The following is an 18,453-nucleotide window of genomic DNA, read 5'->3' on the forward strand; positions in this document are numbered from 1 at the left end:
AATGTTCACTTTCCTAGAACTAGGTTCAATTGGATGAATGATTAAAATGTCAGAGTGCAGGTATTTGGGGAACTGATGATTTCTACTTGACATTTGACCCTTTTATAAGTTTATGCATTGAGTAATTTTCAAGGCATTGAGAAAAAGTATAATTTCAGTATCAAATGGGAAAATAGCATTATCTAAACCTGGCCTTTGACCTTTGACCTCACAGTTCCAAAGAGAATCACTGTTAGGTTGAACATGCATAAATATGTAAGTTTCATGATGATACCTTGAGTTACTTTTGAGATATGGAGGAAAAGGTGCAATTCAGCACTTTCACTTGACCTTTGACCTTTTGACCTTTGACTTTTTGGCAAGAAACTTCCCACAGAATATATATTGGGTAATACATGTATACATCAAGTTTAAAAAAAAAGACCTTCAGGCATTGCATAAATATAAGGAAAGTAGTGATATTTTGAGGAGTTGACCTTGACCTTTGACCCCTGACCTTTGAACCATGACCCCCAACTTCCCTAGATAATCACTGCCCATTGGAACAAGCATATATACTAAGTTCCTTGAAGATATCTTGAACCACTTGCGAGATATGGAGAAAAACATGAATTTTCAACCTTTTTTTCACAAAATAACCTGTAACCTTTGACCTTTAACCCCGTGACCCTAAAATCCAAACAAAGTATTCCCCCCCCCCAGGATATACCCTCATACCAAGTTTGATGTAAAACCTCCACATGGTTCTTGAGATATCGACAAAAACAAAACGGGACGGACGGACGTACGGACGGACGGACGACCCGAAAACATAATGCCTCCGGCCACTTCGTCGGCGGAGGCATAAAAATAAATTAAAACAAATAGGGAAACTATAGTATGTTATAACTCATGTGCAGCAGTGATACAACAGACTGGTGACGTTCGTTAATCCGAGAATGAAAAAAAGTTGCGTATTGACGAATATTCAAATTATCTTTAAAGGTGCAACTTTGCACCTTTCTGGTCTGAAAGGTGCAAAGTTTAACCCATTTTTCTTAGAGTGTAGTTGCCTGTCTAGTAGATTGAAAATGAGAAAGATGGGCAGATGGTTATAGGTAGATAGAGAGAGTGATGATTAGATACTTGCATACATGCATTCATACACACACATACATAGACACATACATGTATAACACGTGACTTATACCCATCACTGTATGAGTAAAGTTTTCTTAGGGTTTTCACAAAGAGTGCCATAACTGTACTTGTATATATCAATACTTAACTATATCTGTATTCAGACCAGGAACCTGTTTTATGAAGAGTTATAATTGATTACATAGTTGATTTCTATCATAAGTCTATGGCAGCCTGTGTGGTAAGAAAATTATAATCGATTATATCTGTAGATAAAATGGGGCCCAGGTTAGTAGGCAAATGGCTAATTCTACAAGTTCTTTTTAATCTGTCATATATTTGATGAGGACAGTTCATTTGTAACCAGAACAAAATCCACGTATCCTGTATTTGAGGGTACTCACCAGAGCCAAAGTGAAATAATTGACCGATATCTGTCTATTCGTCGTCCCAGGTAAATACTATTAAACTGCACCTATTGCTTTTGTATTCCCGTTCTTGCTTTTTCATACGTCATCACTTCTTCCCTTTTAATTTGACGTCCTTGTAATTTTACGTGCCAATATCTTTGATAATTTTCCAGGCAGGCGCAATACATTCAAATCTATATGAGAAGGTCTCTCCAGTTTTATTTTCGTTCTCTACCGATTCTTCACCATCCTCTTGCTCTCTCAGGGAATAGAGCTTTTCCCTACAATCAACCCTCTCTAAACTCACTATTTTGGGAGTATTTTTTCTTATGATCTCTTTCAACTAGCTGATTTGAGGCTTTCAACCGGTCCACTAGCTGTCAGGTATTGACACTGAGTCTTTACAGGATGGTCTCTCCTTTTAGTTGCCATACTTTTATTTCTTTCATGTGAACAATTTTAAACTGTAGTAAAATCTCATTATGTACTCATAGAATTCAGTCGAAGAAGAAGTTGTATAGTATCAGTAATGGCTGTAGTTGTAGTAGTAGTAGTAGTAGTAGTAGTAGTAGTAGTAGTAGTAGTAGTAGTAGTAGCAGTAGTAGTAGTAGTAGTAGCAGTAGTAGTAGTAGTAGTAGTAGCGGTGGGGGTGGTGGTAGTGGTAGAAGTAGGCGTAGCAGTATTAGCAGTAGTAGTAGCAGTGGTAGTAGTAGCTATCATTATCATTATTTTCCCTCCGTCTTTCTCCCACACTATAATCCTATCATCAACAGTCTACACACTGTCTCCATACCATGTCTTCACTCTCATATTTCAGCTCCGAATTTTGACCAAACCGAAGTATCTACCACATGCAAACCTTTCGTGGTTAGTATTATCCATACTTCTTGGAAAACGGTCAGAGTCCACTACCAAAAGTATGTTTGCCCATCGTCACGTAACGCCATTAATATTAACTCCGAGAACGTGAACGATGTTGTGTTTCCGGTTGATTGGCTTCCCATAAGGCTGTGCGAGTTTATTCGATTATCTTCAATCGATGAATCGAGCGAATCTAATTTGGAAGTGCCCACTTTTCCTCGATGTATCGCCATGTCTGACTTTGAATTGAATGCTGGATTCGTGCTCGTCTAAAACGCAGCAAGAATTACGCTGGGGGAAACACAGCCATCTCTTTTGAAATGGATCGCTCGTTCGAAATGCAAACAAAGAAAATTAGATATTTTAGCAAATTGTTACTCCTGAGATGAAATAGAATACGTGCAGCTGTCACACATACCACGCTGGGGAGGCAAGACTCAGATGGAATGTCGCCTGTACCACCCACATTTTGATTAAAGGAGCAGTCAAAGCAACGTGGGCTTCCTAGAAGGGAAATCTAAGACGAAAAGTATATAGAAATTGAATAGCTTTAGAGTTGATATTTGTATACATCATGTTATTCGAAATGGACAGGGTTCGCAGGTGATGTCACAGTAACATGAACAGAGGATATCAAATATAGAATAGATGAGAATTTGACACGATGTGGTGCTGGAATTCTAAGAATGATAAGCTCGAAATCAAACATCGCTGGTATTTTCGCCAGTGAGCGTGACATTATACGAAGGTGGCATAAGTGTACTTAAAAGTTTTATGATCCATTTTGAAGTAGCTTTCTGCACAACTGAATGATTGATTGTATGTCGGTATTGATCGCAGAGTTGCTTTTTATTCGCTAATCAGCGCAGGCCCCCATGGGTACCACACTAATGCATTCGGTGGGTGGGTGGAATCCATGAATTACTTACTAAAGCACAGTACTTGTGCCCCCACAATCACAAAACGCCGAGATGGATAGCTGCTGCTGAACACCACTGCATTTTGAATTTGCTGCCCCCTATCGGTCACTGTCAATCATTATTGGATAGCTACGCAACAGTAGCTTTGTGTCCTTCAAATATGTGCAAACCATTGAACGTGACATTCAGAGCATCGTGACAGATGCACGTGTTCTCTCATGTTTTGCTTTGTTTTTCTCTACGGAAATACCCTTACAGTCACACAAGCGCCACCCAATTAGGTCTGACTATACCCGACAAACATTCATTACCCGAAGAGGATCTACAGTCCAATGATTGCAATTTTTTTCAGTGTTTACCAAAGTTGTCAACACCAGAGTCCAGCTACGTTCTCGGTATGTGGTGTTCGTGTTCCGGTATAGATAACTTGCATTCAAGAGCTTGAAAGATAGGCTCAAAACTATAGAAAAACAGAGACGGGGAAAGGGAGCTAAAAAAAAAAGACAACAAGAGAGGGGGTGCAGGAAGGGGTGGAGGATACGGAAGAGGAGGGAGAAGGAGGAGGAAGACTTTTGACGTAGTATTGCGCTGGCATCATCCCAATTACGATTTTTGACGTCGACAAACTTTGCCGTACTGCTAATGCGTCATAGTAAAACTACAGCAAACGTGTGTGCATGAGACAAAATGATATTATATAGAAATAGACTTTCACGGTTCGTCGAGTACGTAGTTCCAATAGAAAATCAGTCAAATCCCCCGGACGAATCATTTCTATGACGCTACCTTTGTAAACTGGCAGTTTTGAGATGGACGAGCGTTGAAAACGGCATCCATTCGTTTTGTTAGGATTTTCTCCTTTTTTTATACAGCAAGAACAAATAACATTAAAGGGATCGTATAGTTTCGGTTGAGACCTCAAGCTTCAAGCTTCTAATATTTTTGGGTTAGATGATGATGAGAAACCTCTTATGAAATATGAAGGAGCATGTAATTCCAAGAGAAATTCAACGTTTATTTGATGAAAATTGGTTTTGAAATGGCCAAGATACCTAAACAGAGCAGTACTAATAAAAGGTGGGGTCCACCTTTTATTCCGACCGCTTTGTTTTACTTTGTTTTTGGATGTCTTAGCCATTCCAAAACAAATAAATTTTTAATTCTTCTTAGAATGATATGCTCTGTACTATTTCACAAATGGTTTCTTGATATCTCGCAAAAAGTTAAAAGCCCATTTCTCATCTCCACCAATACTATACCATCCCTTTAAACGCATGCGCAGTTAAACCTCCAGCTGATTGTAAACGCAGGTAACTGCCTGTTCCAGGTGTAGGACGCTTTAGTGGTACGAGAACATACTTTACAGGAGGGGAGGGGAGAGGGGTGCGCTGTCTCCGAGGGATCGATCGATAGCGCCCTTGTAGGGTGTTGTGAGTCTGATTGGAAGATTCCCGCCAATGATTGCGTGATTGTCTGCAAATAAATGTCACATGACACCCCTTGCCTGAGGATCAACACGCCCCGGGTGTTGGGCAGAGTTTAATCAAGTTGTAGGCCGACAACAAACAACGCAGACGATGACAAATGGCGTGCCGATGAAATGGGAGTGATGGAGAGCGAGAAGTAGCGTGTATAAGACCTAGGTCTGCTACATCTGATATCTTTTAAGTGTAAATTCGAAGGAAGAGATACGATAAGTCTTACAAGCAACCGCCACACCCACAAAAAGTCTAGCGACCTACGTGGTGCGTAGTAGAATGTTCAGAAGCACGCAAACATCAAATGGGAGGAAATGAGGCGTTTAGGAAGCTTTATCGTACACGGTGAATTTTCAAGTGACTGGCAGGGCCAGAAATGCACAGTGTTTTCGAGGTCTTTCTGATTTCGTCAACAGAAGGTCATCGTTTCGAGTTCTGTTTTGTGTGTATACGTCCTTGAACCAATAATTCTTGCTCTTATTGGCTCAGGTACATGGGTTTTCGGAGAACGCCGAAGTAATGTGTGATGGGTGGGTCCTCTGGGGACGCACTGCAGACACGAAGGAATCCATACCCTTGGTGTAAAAGATCGTAATTGGGAGAGGGGTGGCGCTGTGGCATGGCGGATAAGACTCGACTTTTAACGGCTGGTCCCGCGTTTAAGTCCCGTTAAGTGCCTACGTCCTTGAACAAGATATTCCCACCGGGTGCCTCCCGATCCAGGTGCAAATGGGTACCTGGCAGCGTAAAAGAAATAATAATCACGATCATGGCAGGGCCCTTTAGTAGAGCAGTGACACACTGAAGATGTAACCCTGGAATAAGAAGACCATATAACCATTATCGTCATCATTATTATCACCATCGTCATTATTTTATTTTCATTTCATTTATTTCATTTGAAACTATGCAATTGCAAATACAAAATAAAAAATTTAATCGAGGAAAACATTGAATTGAAATGCAATGAATGTTATGTCTTTTAATGAGCCATACAAATTAAAATTGATTGGAAATGGAGGGGACTGCTGTTAAACTGATAAATGAATATAAAAAATACCGTTACTCATGAACAGTAACTAATAACTTATAGCTGAACTATATCAAAGCTAGGCAAAATGCCATAAAAAGACAAAAAGACAAAAAGAAATCCACACACACAAACGCAGGTCAGATCTCTTGTAAAAAGAAAAGAGAAATAAAGAAAATAACGACTGAAGAGGACAGGGAAAGGGGGCGAGGGAAGAGGAGTTGGAGGTTTAAAAGCCAACGCACGCGGGCACGATATGAAAGTTCACCGAGGTTCAAGAAGAAGAACGATTATGATAACAAAAAGAACTGAATTAGGGCTTAAAAGAGTATACAGTAACCCATTCTTTTATAGAAGGATAACCGCATATAAAAATAACCACAATTCCGTCATGTGGGTTGCTAAGAGGTCATTATGTGTTGTCTCCGAACGTTTGTGATTATAGGATGATCTCAGTGCCAATATATCTTGCAACTTACTGTCAAGTATTTGATTTGGCGCCTTTGAAGTAAATTTCAGTGAGGGTGAATAGGATAGTAGATAGTAGACGTGGTATTAACCATCTCCGAATCAAATCAAGGAGCTTCTGGGTCAAATGAAAGGTTCACGAAGGACCTTCATGAAAAGCAACAAAAGAAAAAGAAAAAGAAAAGGCCAAGCAAAGAACACATTGTGCATTCTAGATTGTAGCTATATATTTTGTTTTTTGAACAAGTCGAATGGAACAACCTGTTTCATACGGGGCATTGCATGTTGACGCTTATATTTCTTCCAAAAATTTGTCCGGTCAATCGTAGAAAAAGAAAACAAAGAAAAAAAATCTTATGTACGGCGGAGAAAATAAGTCTGAGAATTAAGATCAAAGAAAAAAGAAATCCTAGAAACCGATGTGTACTGCCAAAGGTTTTCCAGGAAACCAACTAATTGCTTATGATGGGAGCGAATGACCTCGCAAAGTTTTAGCGTACGTATTAGAATGAACAAAATCACGGACGATTTTTTTTCTCTCTCCCTTTTTTTTTTCTCTCGGGCCAGTCCATTTGAGTGCGAAGGTAAACAGAAGTGAGTTTACTCGCCCCCGGGAATTGGCCGTGACTGATGCCGGGTATACGCGGGAGGAAGGACGTGAATCTGCCTTACATTTCCTGCTACTGGTTGACGGTAACAGTGTGTGTTGTCTGCACGGGCCACTTAAACTTCTGCGCGAGATATGTAATTACGTCATTGTCCAGGCTTCCTAGAACCATCCATCAGAGTTTGATGAGAGTTTATGTTTCAGAAAGCAGGCGTAACGACGCTTGGCGGACACTCTGTTCGGCGGTGTAATCCTAAAAATGTGTGTGTGTGTGTGTGTGTGTTTGTGTGTGTGTGTTTTCTCAAATGTCTTTCTCAAAAGTTTCTTCACTTTTCCGAATCGAAGTGTATGCAAAAGCTAACCTCGTGTTCCCATCAGTACATGTACCTCATTTTGTTTTAAGACGAAATATTGTGTACCGCTCATATAACTAGAAACTGAACCTCTGACGTAAGAGAGCCGACATAAATTTGAATTTTACGTAGCGTGTGTAATCATCATCGCCGTTAAATGTTTATGATAGCTCACTAGCCATTGCTTTTTTATGACAGATTGCATGTATTCTTACTTTTATCCTTTCCAATCAAAACGGTGAACTAAGCTATCACTTTCCAATCCTTACATCCATTCCTTCCCTCCCTTTACATAAAAAAGTTCAATCAATGATTATGCGGTTTATTACCTTCGCAAACCATTCGTTGCTAGGCAACCAGAACAGATTTCTCTCTTCTGGACGCTTTTCCTCCTCTTTATTATGGTCACCTGAGGCGTTCTTGGTGATGTAGTGCGGTTAATAGCTCCCTCACGCCGGTGGAGATTGATGGAAAACTGCTTGGCGCCAGCATACCAACACGCTGCTTTCTTCCGTAGATATTAACCTAGCCATCAGATCTGTCACCGTGACTCGCGCGTGTTGCATTATTTTGATTAATGGATGAGAAAAATGCGCGGTGACCACTGAGTTAAAGACTGTCTTCCACAGTATACATAACGATGTGCACAAATTCAAAGCATGATGAGTGTGTGTGTGTGTGTATGTGTGTGTATGTGTGTGTGTGTGGAGGAGGCGTTCGTGCGTTTATCCTTATGTTTTGAAGTAACAATGAATTCCCGAGGGAAACGCAGGATTGAAGCATTAAGGGCAAGTCACCATTTACTCCTTCGAGGAATAAAAGTAGTCCCTCTCAAGGAGTTTTGATTTCAGTGTGTTATTTCTCTGCATTTTTCACAATTCTGCCGAATTTTTCAAGATCTAGAAATTACATTGCTACGTCGGCACTTGAATTGCTTTATTCTTTCATGTTCATTTGTTCAGATTTTTTGTTTGTTTGATTGGTGAAACGTTATACCATTATAAACATTTACCGTTATAATGTTATAAACGTTATAATGTTCTCCACTCTTCTTTGTCACTCTGTCCCTCTGGTTCGTTTCCCATGATGCATTGCACCACTTTTTTATCCAGTTGATATATCAGATCACGTCATATCATCACTGCAATATGCGATTCGATCACCAATCTGTTTGAAAATCATGTTCCGACTTTTAATTGTTTCTTTTCACTCAAACATAATACGTACTTCAGTCTCGTTAGTCTATGCGTTTCTAGTGCATTTATTTTGATATTGTTTAGTATGAAAATATGATGTAAATGCATAAGATAGTTATAGAAGGGTTATATAAGGGTAATAATTATACACAAGTATGCGTATTGTCTTTGTATATAGTATAAATATATATGCATCATGTATATAGTATAATACATAGCATTATGTATACATTATGAGTGTGTCCTATAATTTCTATTCTTTATTCTCTTTCTTTCGCGCTCTCTCTCGAATTCTCTCGCTTTCTCGCTCCCTCTCTCTCCTTTCCATTTGTGTAACCATTCCTCTACATCTGATTTGTTTTTGATTTATCCCTTATTTGCTTTAATGCACGCCCGATTACTCCTGTCCGAAATAGGAAAGCTTTAGAAAGCTCTTGGGTCATTACTCACGCGAAGATTTGGTGTTGTTACTTCGAGCCCCTGTTCGTCACCTACCCATTAATGTGTTTTGGTCGCCGAGTCCCTCGCGACGGCTTTTCGGTCAACCTGTCCTGGGGAGTGTTTTAAGTGCCCGCTCACCCGTTGTAGCCCAATAATTCGGCTGCTCCGAGAGCCCCGTTAAAGGTAGAGCGTGGGCGATTAGAATGATTGCTTAACCCTTTCTCGTTCACAAGACAATCAAAATTTGCCAGCGCCTTGTTTCGATCCCGAGTTTTTGTTTGTTCCTCACGAGAATAGGGAGAAAATAAACTTCTGTTTCTTCGTTGTGTCAAGTTCAGCAGGTTCCTCGATATTCACCCGTTGTTTTCGATGTGTCGTAAGTTTCCATGCACTTGCTACACTGCACATCCGGGTTCTAGTGATGTAAGCAATGAGTTAGATGACTGTCCCATGGTGAGATATGAGATGTTCTTTAAGACGTACTTTAAGTTCAAAATGTAGCTTATTGCTTATGGGTCTTTCACCTGGGCATTCTGTATTCATCGCGTGCTTTTTGTACTCGACAAGCTATGATCATTATCATTTGTTGTTGTTTTTGTTGGAAGATTTGTGTTATTAAAATTGTCTATTTTGGATGTTTTCGGTGAAGGGTTTGCAAAGTTTCACTACTACAATATGCCCATTTGTAAACTAGTCATCCTGAATACCTAATATATTTATCATTACTGACACATATGGTGACTTTGACCTTTGACCTATACACTGTGTTGCGATGCATTATATATTCACTGTGCAAATCTTCTTGTCTTCTTCGTCTATTCAAGGAAGTTGAGGGTTATCATTTTATGATATCTAAACAAAGCAAAGCGGTTTTCCCCATTTTGAATCATAGATATTGATTTGTTTTGATGGTTCCATGTCGTTATTCTGATTCATGTTATTGTTATTTTTTTATTTAGGTATTGATGTCAGGAGTTACTGCCTGCCTGAGTGGGACAACACTGTCTGCTGGCCATTAACAGCAGTGAACGAATCGGCCACACTGCAATGTCCTCGTATCTTCAAGCAATTCGACCACAAAAGTAAGTGATCTTTTACATATTAAGTCATCCGCAATGAAAGTGTCTCTAGTAAATTGGATTATGGTGTATGAGCGGTAAAGTGTATTAAAAGTTTTAACGTTCACAAACAAGTTTATTCGCGAATCTGCAAGATTTTGGTTTCTTTTTTTTTGGGGTGGGGGGGGGGGGGGTGGGCGGGTGATCCACTGAATGGTTATCATCATTATCTTACACTTCGTGATGAGCTTGATTTAAAGAAAAATGTCTTGAAATAGTTTGATGATTGACAAGGGAGAACTGTTAATTTAAGATTCACAAAGGTGGTAAGATATTCAAAAGGTCAAACTTACTGCGCAGCATGTTATCCTGCCTTACGCTTGGTTAATCATCTTCTATGTCTAATCCTATTTGAAATGATTTCACATTCTTTAAAAAAGGGACATTGAATGTGTAGAGGGTATAAGGGATCGCAGATTTTTTTTTCCAAGGGGGGGGGGGGGGGCATTTTTCTCCAAACTCTGGCTTATCCAAAAATTGCAGAAAATATGTTTGTAGAACAGACAGATGAAGAAATAGATTGGTTCAAATGGACACGTATACCAAATCCTAACTTTATAATGTAATATTACAGATGCCATTGATTCGTCGGCTCTACTATTCTTTTTTCATATTTATTCAACTTTTCATTCAGATTTTCTTCTCTCTCTCTTCTTCTTCTTCTTCTTCTTCTTCCTCTTCTTCTTTCCTACTTTCCGTTTTGTATGACACGTCTTTAGTGCTTGGATCTGTCTTGGTGTTTGTTTGGGGATAGTTGATTTTTTCCCTCTCTCTTTGGGGGATCTTTCTTTGTTTTGTTTCTTTTTCTTGCTGGAAATTAAAATGAGTTAAATGAAAAAAAATAAAGAAAAACTGAATGAAAAAGTGGGAATTGTATCAACAACTGGAATTTTATGTCGGACTGAAGCATGTAGAGATGCTTTTGTCTTTGCATTTGACGATTTACTTTGAATTTAGCGGAATGGATAAACGTAATTGGAAAAAAAAGAAGAGGAAAAGATTGCATTTCAACACTGCTGCGTGTGGCGTCACTAGGAAGATTCTCACGTTTCCTCCTTTGAGCACTTGTGCTTAGTAGCTTACACTTATTTATCGCTTATTTCTCTGAAGAATCACCAATGATCAATGGGGAAGAGTGTAGATCGTAAATCCAGATGGTGTAACTTTAGAATATGATGATCTGCTTGCATTCTCAATCTCAAAGAGATATGATGGACAGGAAATCCGTGGAGATTGAAAGGGAGGATATACGGTTTCAAGGAAGTGTCTCTATATATCATCCTAACTATCGTGCATTTCAATTATTTGTTTGTACTTAAAACAAACAAAAGACGAACATTTCAGAAAGATAGACCTCAGCGAGTGACTGATGTAACGATGAACAACACCGCACCCCACTCCATCCCCATCCCCATCCCCGATAAGCAATCACCCGGGTAACGATTGATTGTCTCCATATCAGTATAGTACTTGGGTGTCTTAGCTGTGAATATGAGGACCGATTCACATCCAAAAGATAACACCTAGAGAAATACCCACCTTAACCCATTGTATGATTTGGGTGCCAATTGACACAGACATACCCACAGTGTTATACATACCAACATACTGCCGGAAGTTCTTACGCGACACCATAATTTCGAGATGCATTACTCCAATCTTTAGCAGCAGACACATTATAAGAGTAAGGTATCAATCACCCCAGCCTACTTTCATACAACTGGTTAACATTGTTAGCATAACCTTTCCCCACCATGTCCCTGTACAATCTGGTATTTAAATGGGTACCTGCATGGCAAAGCTAGGGTGAACATAATGACAGGGCACTCTGGTAGAGCAGTGGCAACGATGGAAAGGCTATACCCTTGATAAAGAAGACCATATCGTTGTTATTGTCGTTATCGTAGTTGTTACTATCATTGTTATTATCATTGTCATTGTTATTATCATTGTTGTTGTTATTATTATTATTATTATTATCATTATTATTATTATCATTATTATTATTATTATTATTATTATTATTACTATTACTATTATTGTTCTACTGTCGTAGACAAATTTCAGAGAGAGAGAGAGAGACAGAGGCTGAGGTAGAAGTTTAATGAAGTATAACAAAGTATTCCACATATCTTTCTTTCTCATTAAAATATACACAGTCATTCCATTGACCTCTCATATGTGATGCAAGGTGTGCCTATATCGACTTGATGCTCGATGCAATAATCCCTTGTTGTAGCTCTTATTTGAAACTATACGGGGATGATGAACTTAGGCTGTGTGTCATAAGGAGGTGCCATTTGGTGTGTACACTCTCTAAAAATCCTTAGTTTTGAAATCAATCTATGAGATTGTGGTTTCTCAGGGACAAGTCCATTATTAGACTTAAAAATTAGATTGACTTCTCAATCTATCATATATGTGGGATCAGATAAAACCACATATCATAGAGTAAAATGTGAGTAAAATGTGAGCAAGTGCTCAAGTGCAAGTAAAAACAGCTTGGATATGCCACTACATCGTGGCGGATTCAACAGCGGACAAATATTATTCCCCATGATCATGATGATTACTTGAGTGGCTAGGTCGACTGCTCTTTCAATGACCTGAAGAAAAAAAAAACCCGATTCTCTTCTGAACTTTCACTAATTATATCACATACTAATCTTTCTGCACTGGTTTAATCCTCATGTTTAATGAAACTTCCCCATACAAACATTGAAATATCAAATCGTCATTATAGAGTAATCACAAATCATGCTTCCCCTGTATGGGATGAGTTTTATTTTTCGATGTTAACGTGTCCCTCTTCCACGATAGATCTCAGTTAATCTGTAATAAATCGCCACTTCGCCGTGAACTCCCCTCCCTCTCTCTCTCCCTCTCTCTCTCTCACTTTACTCTCTTCTCCCACTCTCTCCCTCTCTGTCCACGTGGAGTGTTTTAAAGGATCGCATAGTTGTGGTTGAGATGGGGATTCAGCTTGAAACTTTTTGCGAGATAATTAGAAACCACTTTTATGACATACTATATTGAAGAGCATACAGTTATTCTAAGAGGAATTCAAAGTTTATTCAATGGAAATCAGTTTTGAAATGGCTGTGATATGAAAAAAATGAGAAAAACAAAGAGACCTTGATAAAAGGTGCGTTCCACCTTTTACTGGAATCGCTTTCTTTTTGGGTGTCTCAGCCATTTCAATTAAAAAAACGATTTTCATAAGTAAACTTTTATTTCCTCTTGATATGCATGCTTTTTTAACATTTCATAAGATGTTTCTCACTACCTCACAAAAAAGTTGGAAACCTGAAGCCTCCATCTCATCCAAAACTGTATTATCCCTTTAAGGTGTTCTTGATGGCTTCCATTTCTGCCACAGATGGTCCATTATAGTTTACGGCTTTGTTTGCTGGATGATGATAGTCGTGGTTTTGTAATTTATGGGTTCTAAAAAGTACAGGCAGAGTTTCGTTTCTACCAAAGGGCCGCCTCTATCATTCAGATTATCTGGCTTTTATTTCTTTGCTGTGTAAGTACACACCAAAAGAAAAAAGAAAAAACAAGCAAAACAAGAACAGACAAACAATAACGAAACAAAACAAACTAAAGCAAAAACAGAAAAACACAAGAAGCAAATCATTTCCAGGAATCAACAACATCAAGGAGTGTATTAAAACTCTGAGTCACCCTCCACTTTACGAATCTCACCTTAGATTTCACACCCTTTTTGGAAAAAGTGCACATCTTGATAGTACTATCAAGAATTAAAAGGAAAAATGACCTCAGATTGACTGAAATTTTCGTTTCACAACCGAAATTGTCCTTGTATCTTAAGGGTGTGTATGACAACCTAAGCGTTATTTCGTGCTTTTAGAAAGAGAAATGATGAAAAGCTACTCTCTACTAGTCATGATCCATTTCCATGAATACTGAGAATTATTGATTAAAATGGCTTCCTCGACACGTATGGATTACACCGACAGAAAATTTGCGTGTGCATGTGTTTTAATTTGTTTCCGCTTTGAAAACCACCAATATAGCACTCAAGTATATCTTTAATTGATCAGGGTAGGCCGTTGCCACGTTTACTCTTGAGAGACATTATATCAACGTCCCCGATGATTGGAAAAAGAAGAATATACGAAGTGATGTTCCATCAAGATCATTATGGAGGCAAGTGATCATACCAAATCAAAAAACTCTTCAGTCGTTCTCAAGTGCACCAAAGATGTAATATTCATTAATTCATCAATATCCCCACAGCGCACTGGCCGAGTGTAACCCTTTCTAAGCATGCTAAGAGTGCGTCAGCTCAATATGCCCAAGACTCTTGATTGGAAGGCGTCATAAAACATTCATGCCCTCCCACAGAGCGAGTAAAGAAAAGAAAAAAGATGTTGTAGTAAACTGTCTTTTGATTAATGACTGCATGTGTGGACTGTCCGATGTCCCTATGAGAACGTCTGGAAGGAATGAAGTGTGAAATCTGTGCTCATGTTTCCTCATCATGAAGAACCAAATGGAGATTGTTTTGCAGTTAACTTTGACAACAACAAACTGAAGCATTGATTGCGATTTTCAGAGTTAACGTCAAACAAACAGGAATGGATAGAATTTACAGTTTCAATCCGACCAAAAAATAATGCCAGACTAAAGTTAAACAGAGTATTCAGTGCAGATGGTCACGATAGCTAATCAATGACGCTCCCTCTATTTCTTTTTAATAATTGACTTTCAAGCAATAAAACAAGGATTGTTTGAACTTCTTTGTGAGAGAGAGGAAAAAAGCATTGCTAAATCACAACTGAAGAATGATTACATGAGTGTTGTTTGGTAAGTGATTTATGCAGTTGTTATGAATATTGCTTTCACGAGATGAAGTTTAGTGGTGAGAATCAATCATAAGTTATGATTTTATAACACATCTGCTTCAAAAACAAAGTGTGTGTTTTCATCATACAACAGTGTTTAATGGTTTGAGAAAAGTTTGTGCAGGAACTCAGTTTCTTAGATTTTAAGCGGGTTTTTTTTCCGCATATTTCCAAAAATTAAATGCTTGCTTTTGTGCAAAAAAAAAAAAGGAAATAAAAGAACATCCCAACTGTCGAACTTGTCTTTGCAGGTAATCTCTCTTAGATAATTCCGAACTGGTTCGGTTGCCTCTTTGCTCTATTTGTTGTTGCTGTTGCTGTTTCTGTTTTTGGTGTTTTTATGTACCGTGTTCAATTAATTTCTGTATTTTGTGTTTTTTAAGCGCATTCTATCTCAGGGCATTTTTTTTTTAAGATTTGAACGACATTTTTGCTTTGTTGTGATTTCGAGATCCCTGCCTATACCTCTTAGAGATTAATGCAAGAGTAAAAGGCCCTGATATCATACAGAGAGAAAAAAAGACACGGAGAGCGAAAGAGTCAACGGAACGGCCGCTCTTGGACTAGACGATCAATCTGATAGCAAATAATCCGTGGAAAGGAGATGAATTTGTCATTCATAATAAATGCGCGAGCGATGATGACAAACTACTGCTTGAAAGGCCAGTGACGAGACAGAGGCGAAAAATCACACGATTTCGCTACAGATTGAAGACCAATGTCTACTAACAACCAAAACAACATGCAGAACTCTCACCCTAAAGAGGCTGCCATCTTCCGTTTCTTTGGTCAAAAGTTGTCAGCATCCAAATGTCTCTACGCTCGTACATGCCTTCCTTCTAATATATAAAGTCTTTTGGCTATACGATTTAGTTGTGAAGATCTAAAATAGCGCGGGATACTTAAAATTCCAAGTATCCCACATCATATTAGTTCTTCACCAATGTACATTTAATAGGCATTGGTTTCTCATTGTCGTTGTTGCTATTATTAGTCTCGTTACTTCGGTTATAGTTTGTTATTCTGAAGGTTCGTAATTCCGAAAATGAAATAAGGTTCATCATGAACGAGCTTTTTTTTCGGACTAGCAAACCGTTGTATTGATGAACTTTTGGATTAAGGAACTGTAGTTTTCATTATCAGATTAACAAACTTTCAGAATAATTAACGCACCTTATTTCATTTTCGGGATTAACCAACCGTATTTCATCTTCGGACTAACGAACCTTTGGGATAATGAACCTTTGAAAACTCCACCTTTGAAACTCCACAAATGTTTTGAGGATCCTGTCACTTGAGATTCTAGGATCAGAATAGTAATAGCCATTATATATGTTATAAGAATCATGGTCACACACACTCAGGTCGGATACGAACCAACGACCCGGCTGCTAGGCAAGCGTCATAATATCTACTTTATAGACTATACCTTGTACACCGAGCTTTCGCCCGATAGTCATTGTTGGTTCTAATCCCTATATGGCAGCGAGTACTTCATTGAATATTTTTTTTTGCATCCAGTTATGGTTATGTTCAAGGCAACTGATATCAAAACCGAGCATGTATGACCCATGATTTCTTTTTCTTTTTAATCCTGGCTACTTTTCAAACACTGAAAAAGCGGTGCTCACTTACGTCGATGAAGGGCAATAAGTCTTTCAGTCATTGCAATAAAATCAACTCAAGACAAGAATCATTAATTTCAGTTCAAATTATTCTCTTTATTATATTTGTTGCCGTCTAAAATGTCATCATCATCATCATCACCGTCGTCACCATTTTCTTTTATGTTTTGTTTTGTTTTCACTATGCTGCTGCCACTGTAGAAACCTTCAGCCGCTTCTGTCAGAGCGACGGGACGTGGGAGGCGGAGTTGCCGTACTCTCAGTGCTTCAGAACCACCATACCCATCGACACCTTCACGGACAATTCCACTAAGGCACAACTCGAAGTAAGAGTCCCCCTCCCCTCCCTCCCTTTACCCCTCCTCGTGAAATGCCGCTCCATTCTCTGCTAGACTTTTAATCAACAGAAGGAGATGAAACAAGGGGAATAGAAAGATAGTAATCAATCAAGTTCAGGGTAATTGATTAAGTTCAGGAAACTTTGATTTCAACTTTTGGAACATGGCTGTGTTCGATTGGAAGTTTCTTAGGAAGATTCATTCTGCGGCGGGGAGAGAGGTATATATCTTTGCCATAATTGGCCCATACTCGCATGGCATACATTCTTATTGTTTTTTGCCCAAACGCCATAAAAGTTTTGAGTGTATTTCACGGGGGGGGGGGGGGGGGGAGTAGGGAGGTAATTTTTTGTGTTAAAGAAAGCCTTTAAACCGTAATCACATATTATTCCATAGGACTCCCCGCGGGAATATGACCTTATTTGGCAAGGCGTGCTAATCAAATCCTGCGCTCCTCACCCCCCCCCCCCCCCAGTCTTCAGCCGATGTTATGCAATTACGCAATTACGCAATTATGAATTTATATTCAACCTGAGGTAAGTTTTCTCCATCCAGCTTATTACGCTGTTTTCCCCCACACCCGCACTACATCTTTCTTAAATAGGTGGTAGCGATTATAAAAGGCAAAGAAATAATCGTAAGGAGCCGAGATTGCAGGGGAGAGGGACAAACGACTTTTTTTTTTCTCCAAAAGTAGGTTAATTGATGTTGTTTACCCGGTGGCGCTGCAGAACACCAATCCTGTTATGACACACGTGTATCGCTCATCTTCGTTTCTTTTCTTTTTTTTTTCTCCCTCGCCATCGACGCAGTTTTACAAGAGCGTCATCAGCGGGGCGAAGCTCATGGAGCTGGTGGGGTTATTTCTGTCCTGGACGAGTCTCGTGGCGGCGCTGTTTATATTCTATTTTTTCAGGTGAGTTAATGATTTTGGTCAATTAATAACGAACTATAATGGCAGCAGCTAAAAGCAGACCCAGCAGCACCTTGAATTGATAGAAGTTGTAATAGCAGCATTAGAAGTGAATACATGAAAAGTGCAATGTACCTCGAGAATTACTAATAAAGTAGAAGTACTTGAAGTAGTTGAAGATGTTAATGATAGTAGGCCTAGTACTAATAGTTAAAAAAATACAACGTCGAAGTCTTAGAACGATGGCTAAGTTACGTTCTTACAAACATATGATAGGAGGTTAAGGTTTCTACCAAACTTTAGTGATTTTCCTGTCTAGCTTTTGTCCACTCCTGTGGACAACCTCACGCCAAGCTTAGTGGTCTCTCGGTCTGTCTGCTCACCAACTTATATTCTTACAAGCAGTATTTCGCTGTAGAAGCAGTCAGATTAGAATTTCGAAATGTTGGCCCAAAAGGAAACTTGTACCTATATACGCTATACTAAGGTATGATTATAATTTTCACGTCTTATCTCGTCAAAATTGTATCAGATTTGATAACGACGCGGTCATTCGATTTCGCGCGAATTTGTATGATCACCGCGATCAACATTCAAAAGGCTAGATAGTTCATTCAGTCAAATTTAATTAGAATGTCATTACTTCACATTACTGGAATGAAGTAGGAATATAAGTTAAACCAAATTCAACACTACCAATTGTAC

The 18,453-nt window shown here is 38.9% G+C and overlaps 1 protein-coding gene across 1 annotated transcript in view; it reads left to right on the top strand.

Moving 5' to 3' along the window:
• The window catches only part of LOC139709634 (PDF receptor-like), a 204,605-nt gene that overhangs the window by 165,752 nt on the left and 20,400 nt on the right, over positions 1-18,453 (top strand). Inside the window, exons 2-4 of the mRNA XM_071621593.1 lie at positions 9,843-9,965; positions 16,699-16,823; positions 17,648-17,751. Of these exons, the coding sequence (XP_071477694.1) occupies positions 9,843-9,965; positions 16,699-16,823; positions 17,648-17,751 (352 nt within the window). The remainder of the gene's footprint in view (positions 1-9,842; positions 9,966-16,698; positions 16,824-17,647; positions 17,752-18,453) is intronic.

Source organism: Diadema antillarum, unplaced genomic scaffold (genome assembly GCF_040938485.1).
Source record: "Diadema antillarum isolate AM-2024a unplaced genomic scaffold, OU_Dant_1.0 seq00001455_RagTag, whole genome shotgun sequence".
NCBI classification, from domain to species: domain Eukaryota; kingdom Metazoa; phylum Echinodermata; class Echinoidea; order Diadematoida; family Diadematidae; genus Diadema; species Diadema antillarum.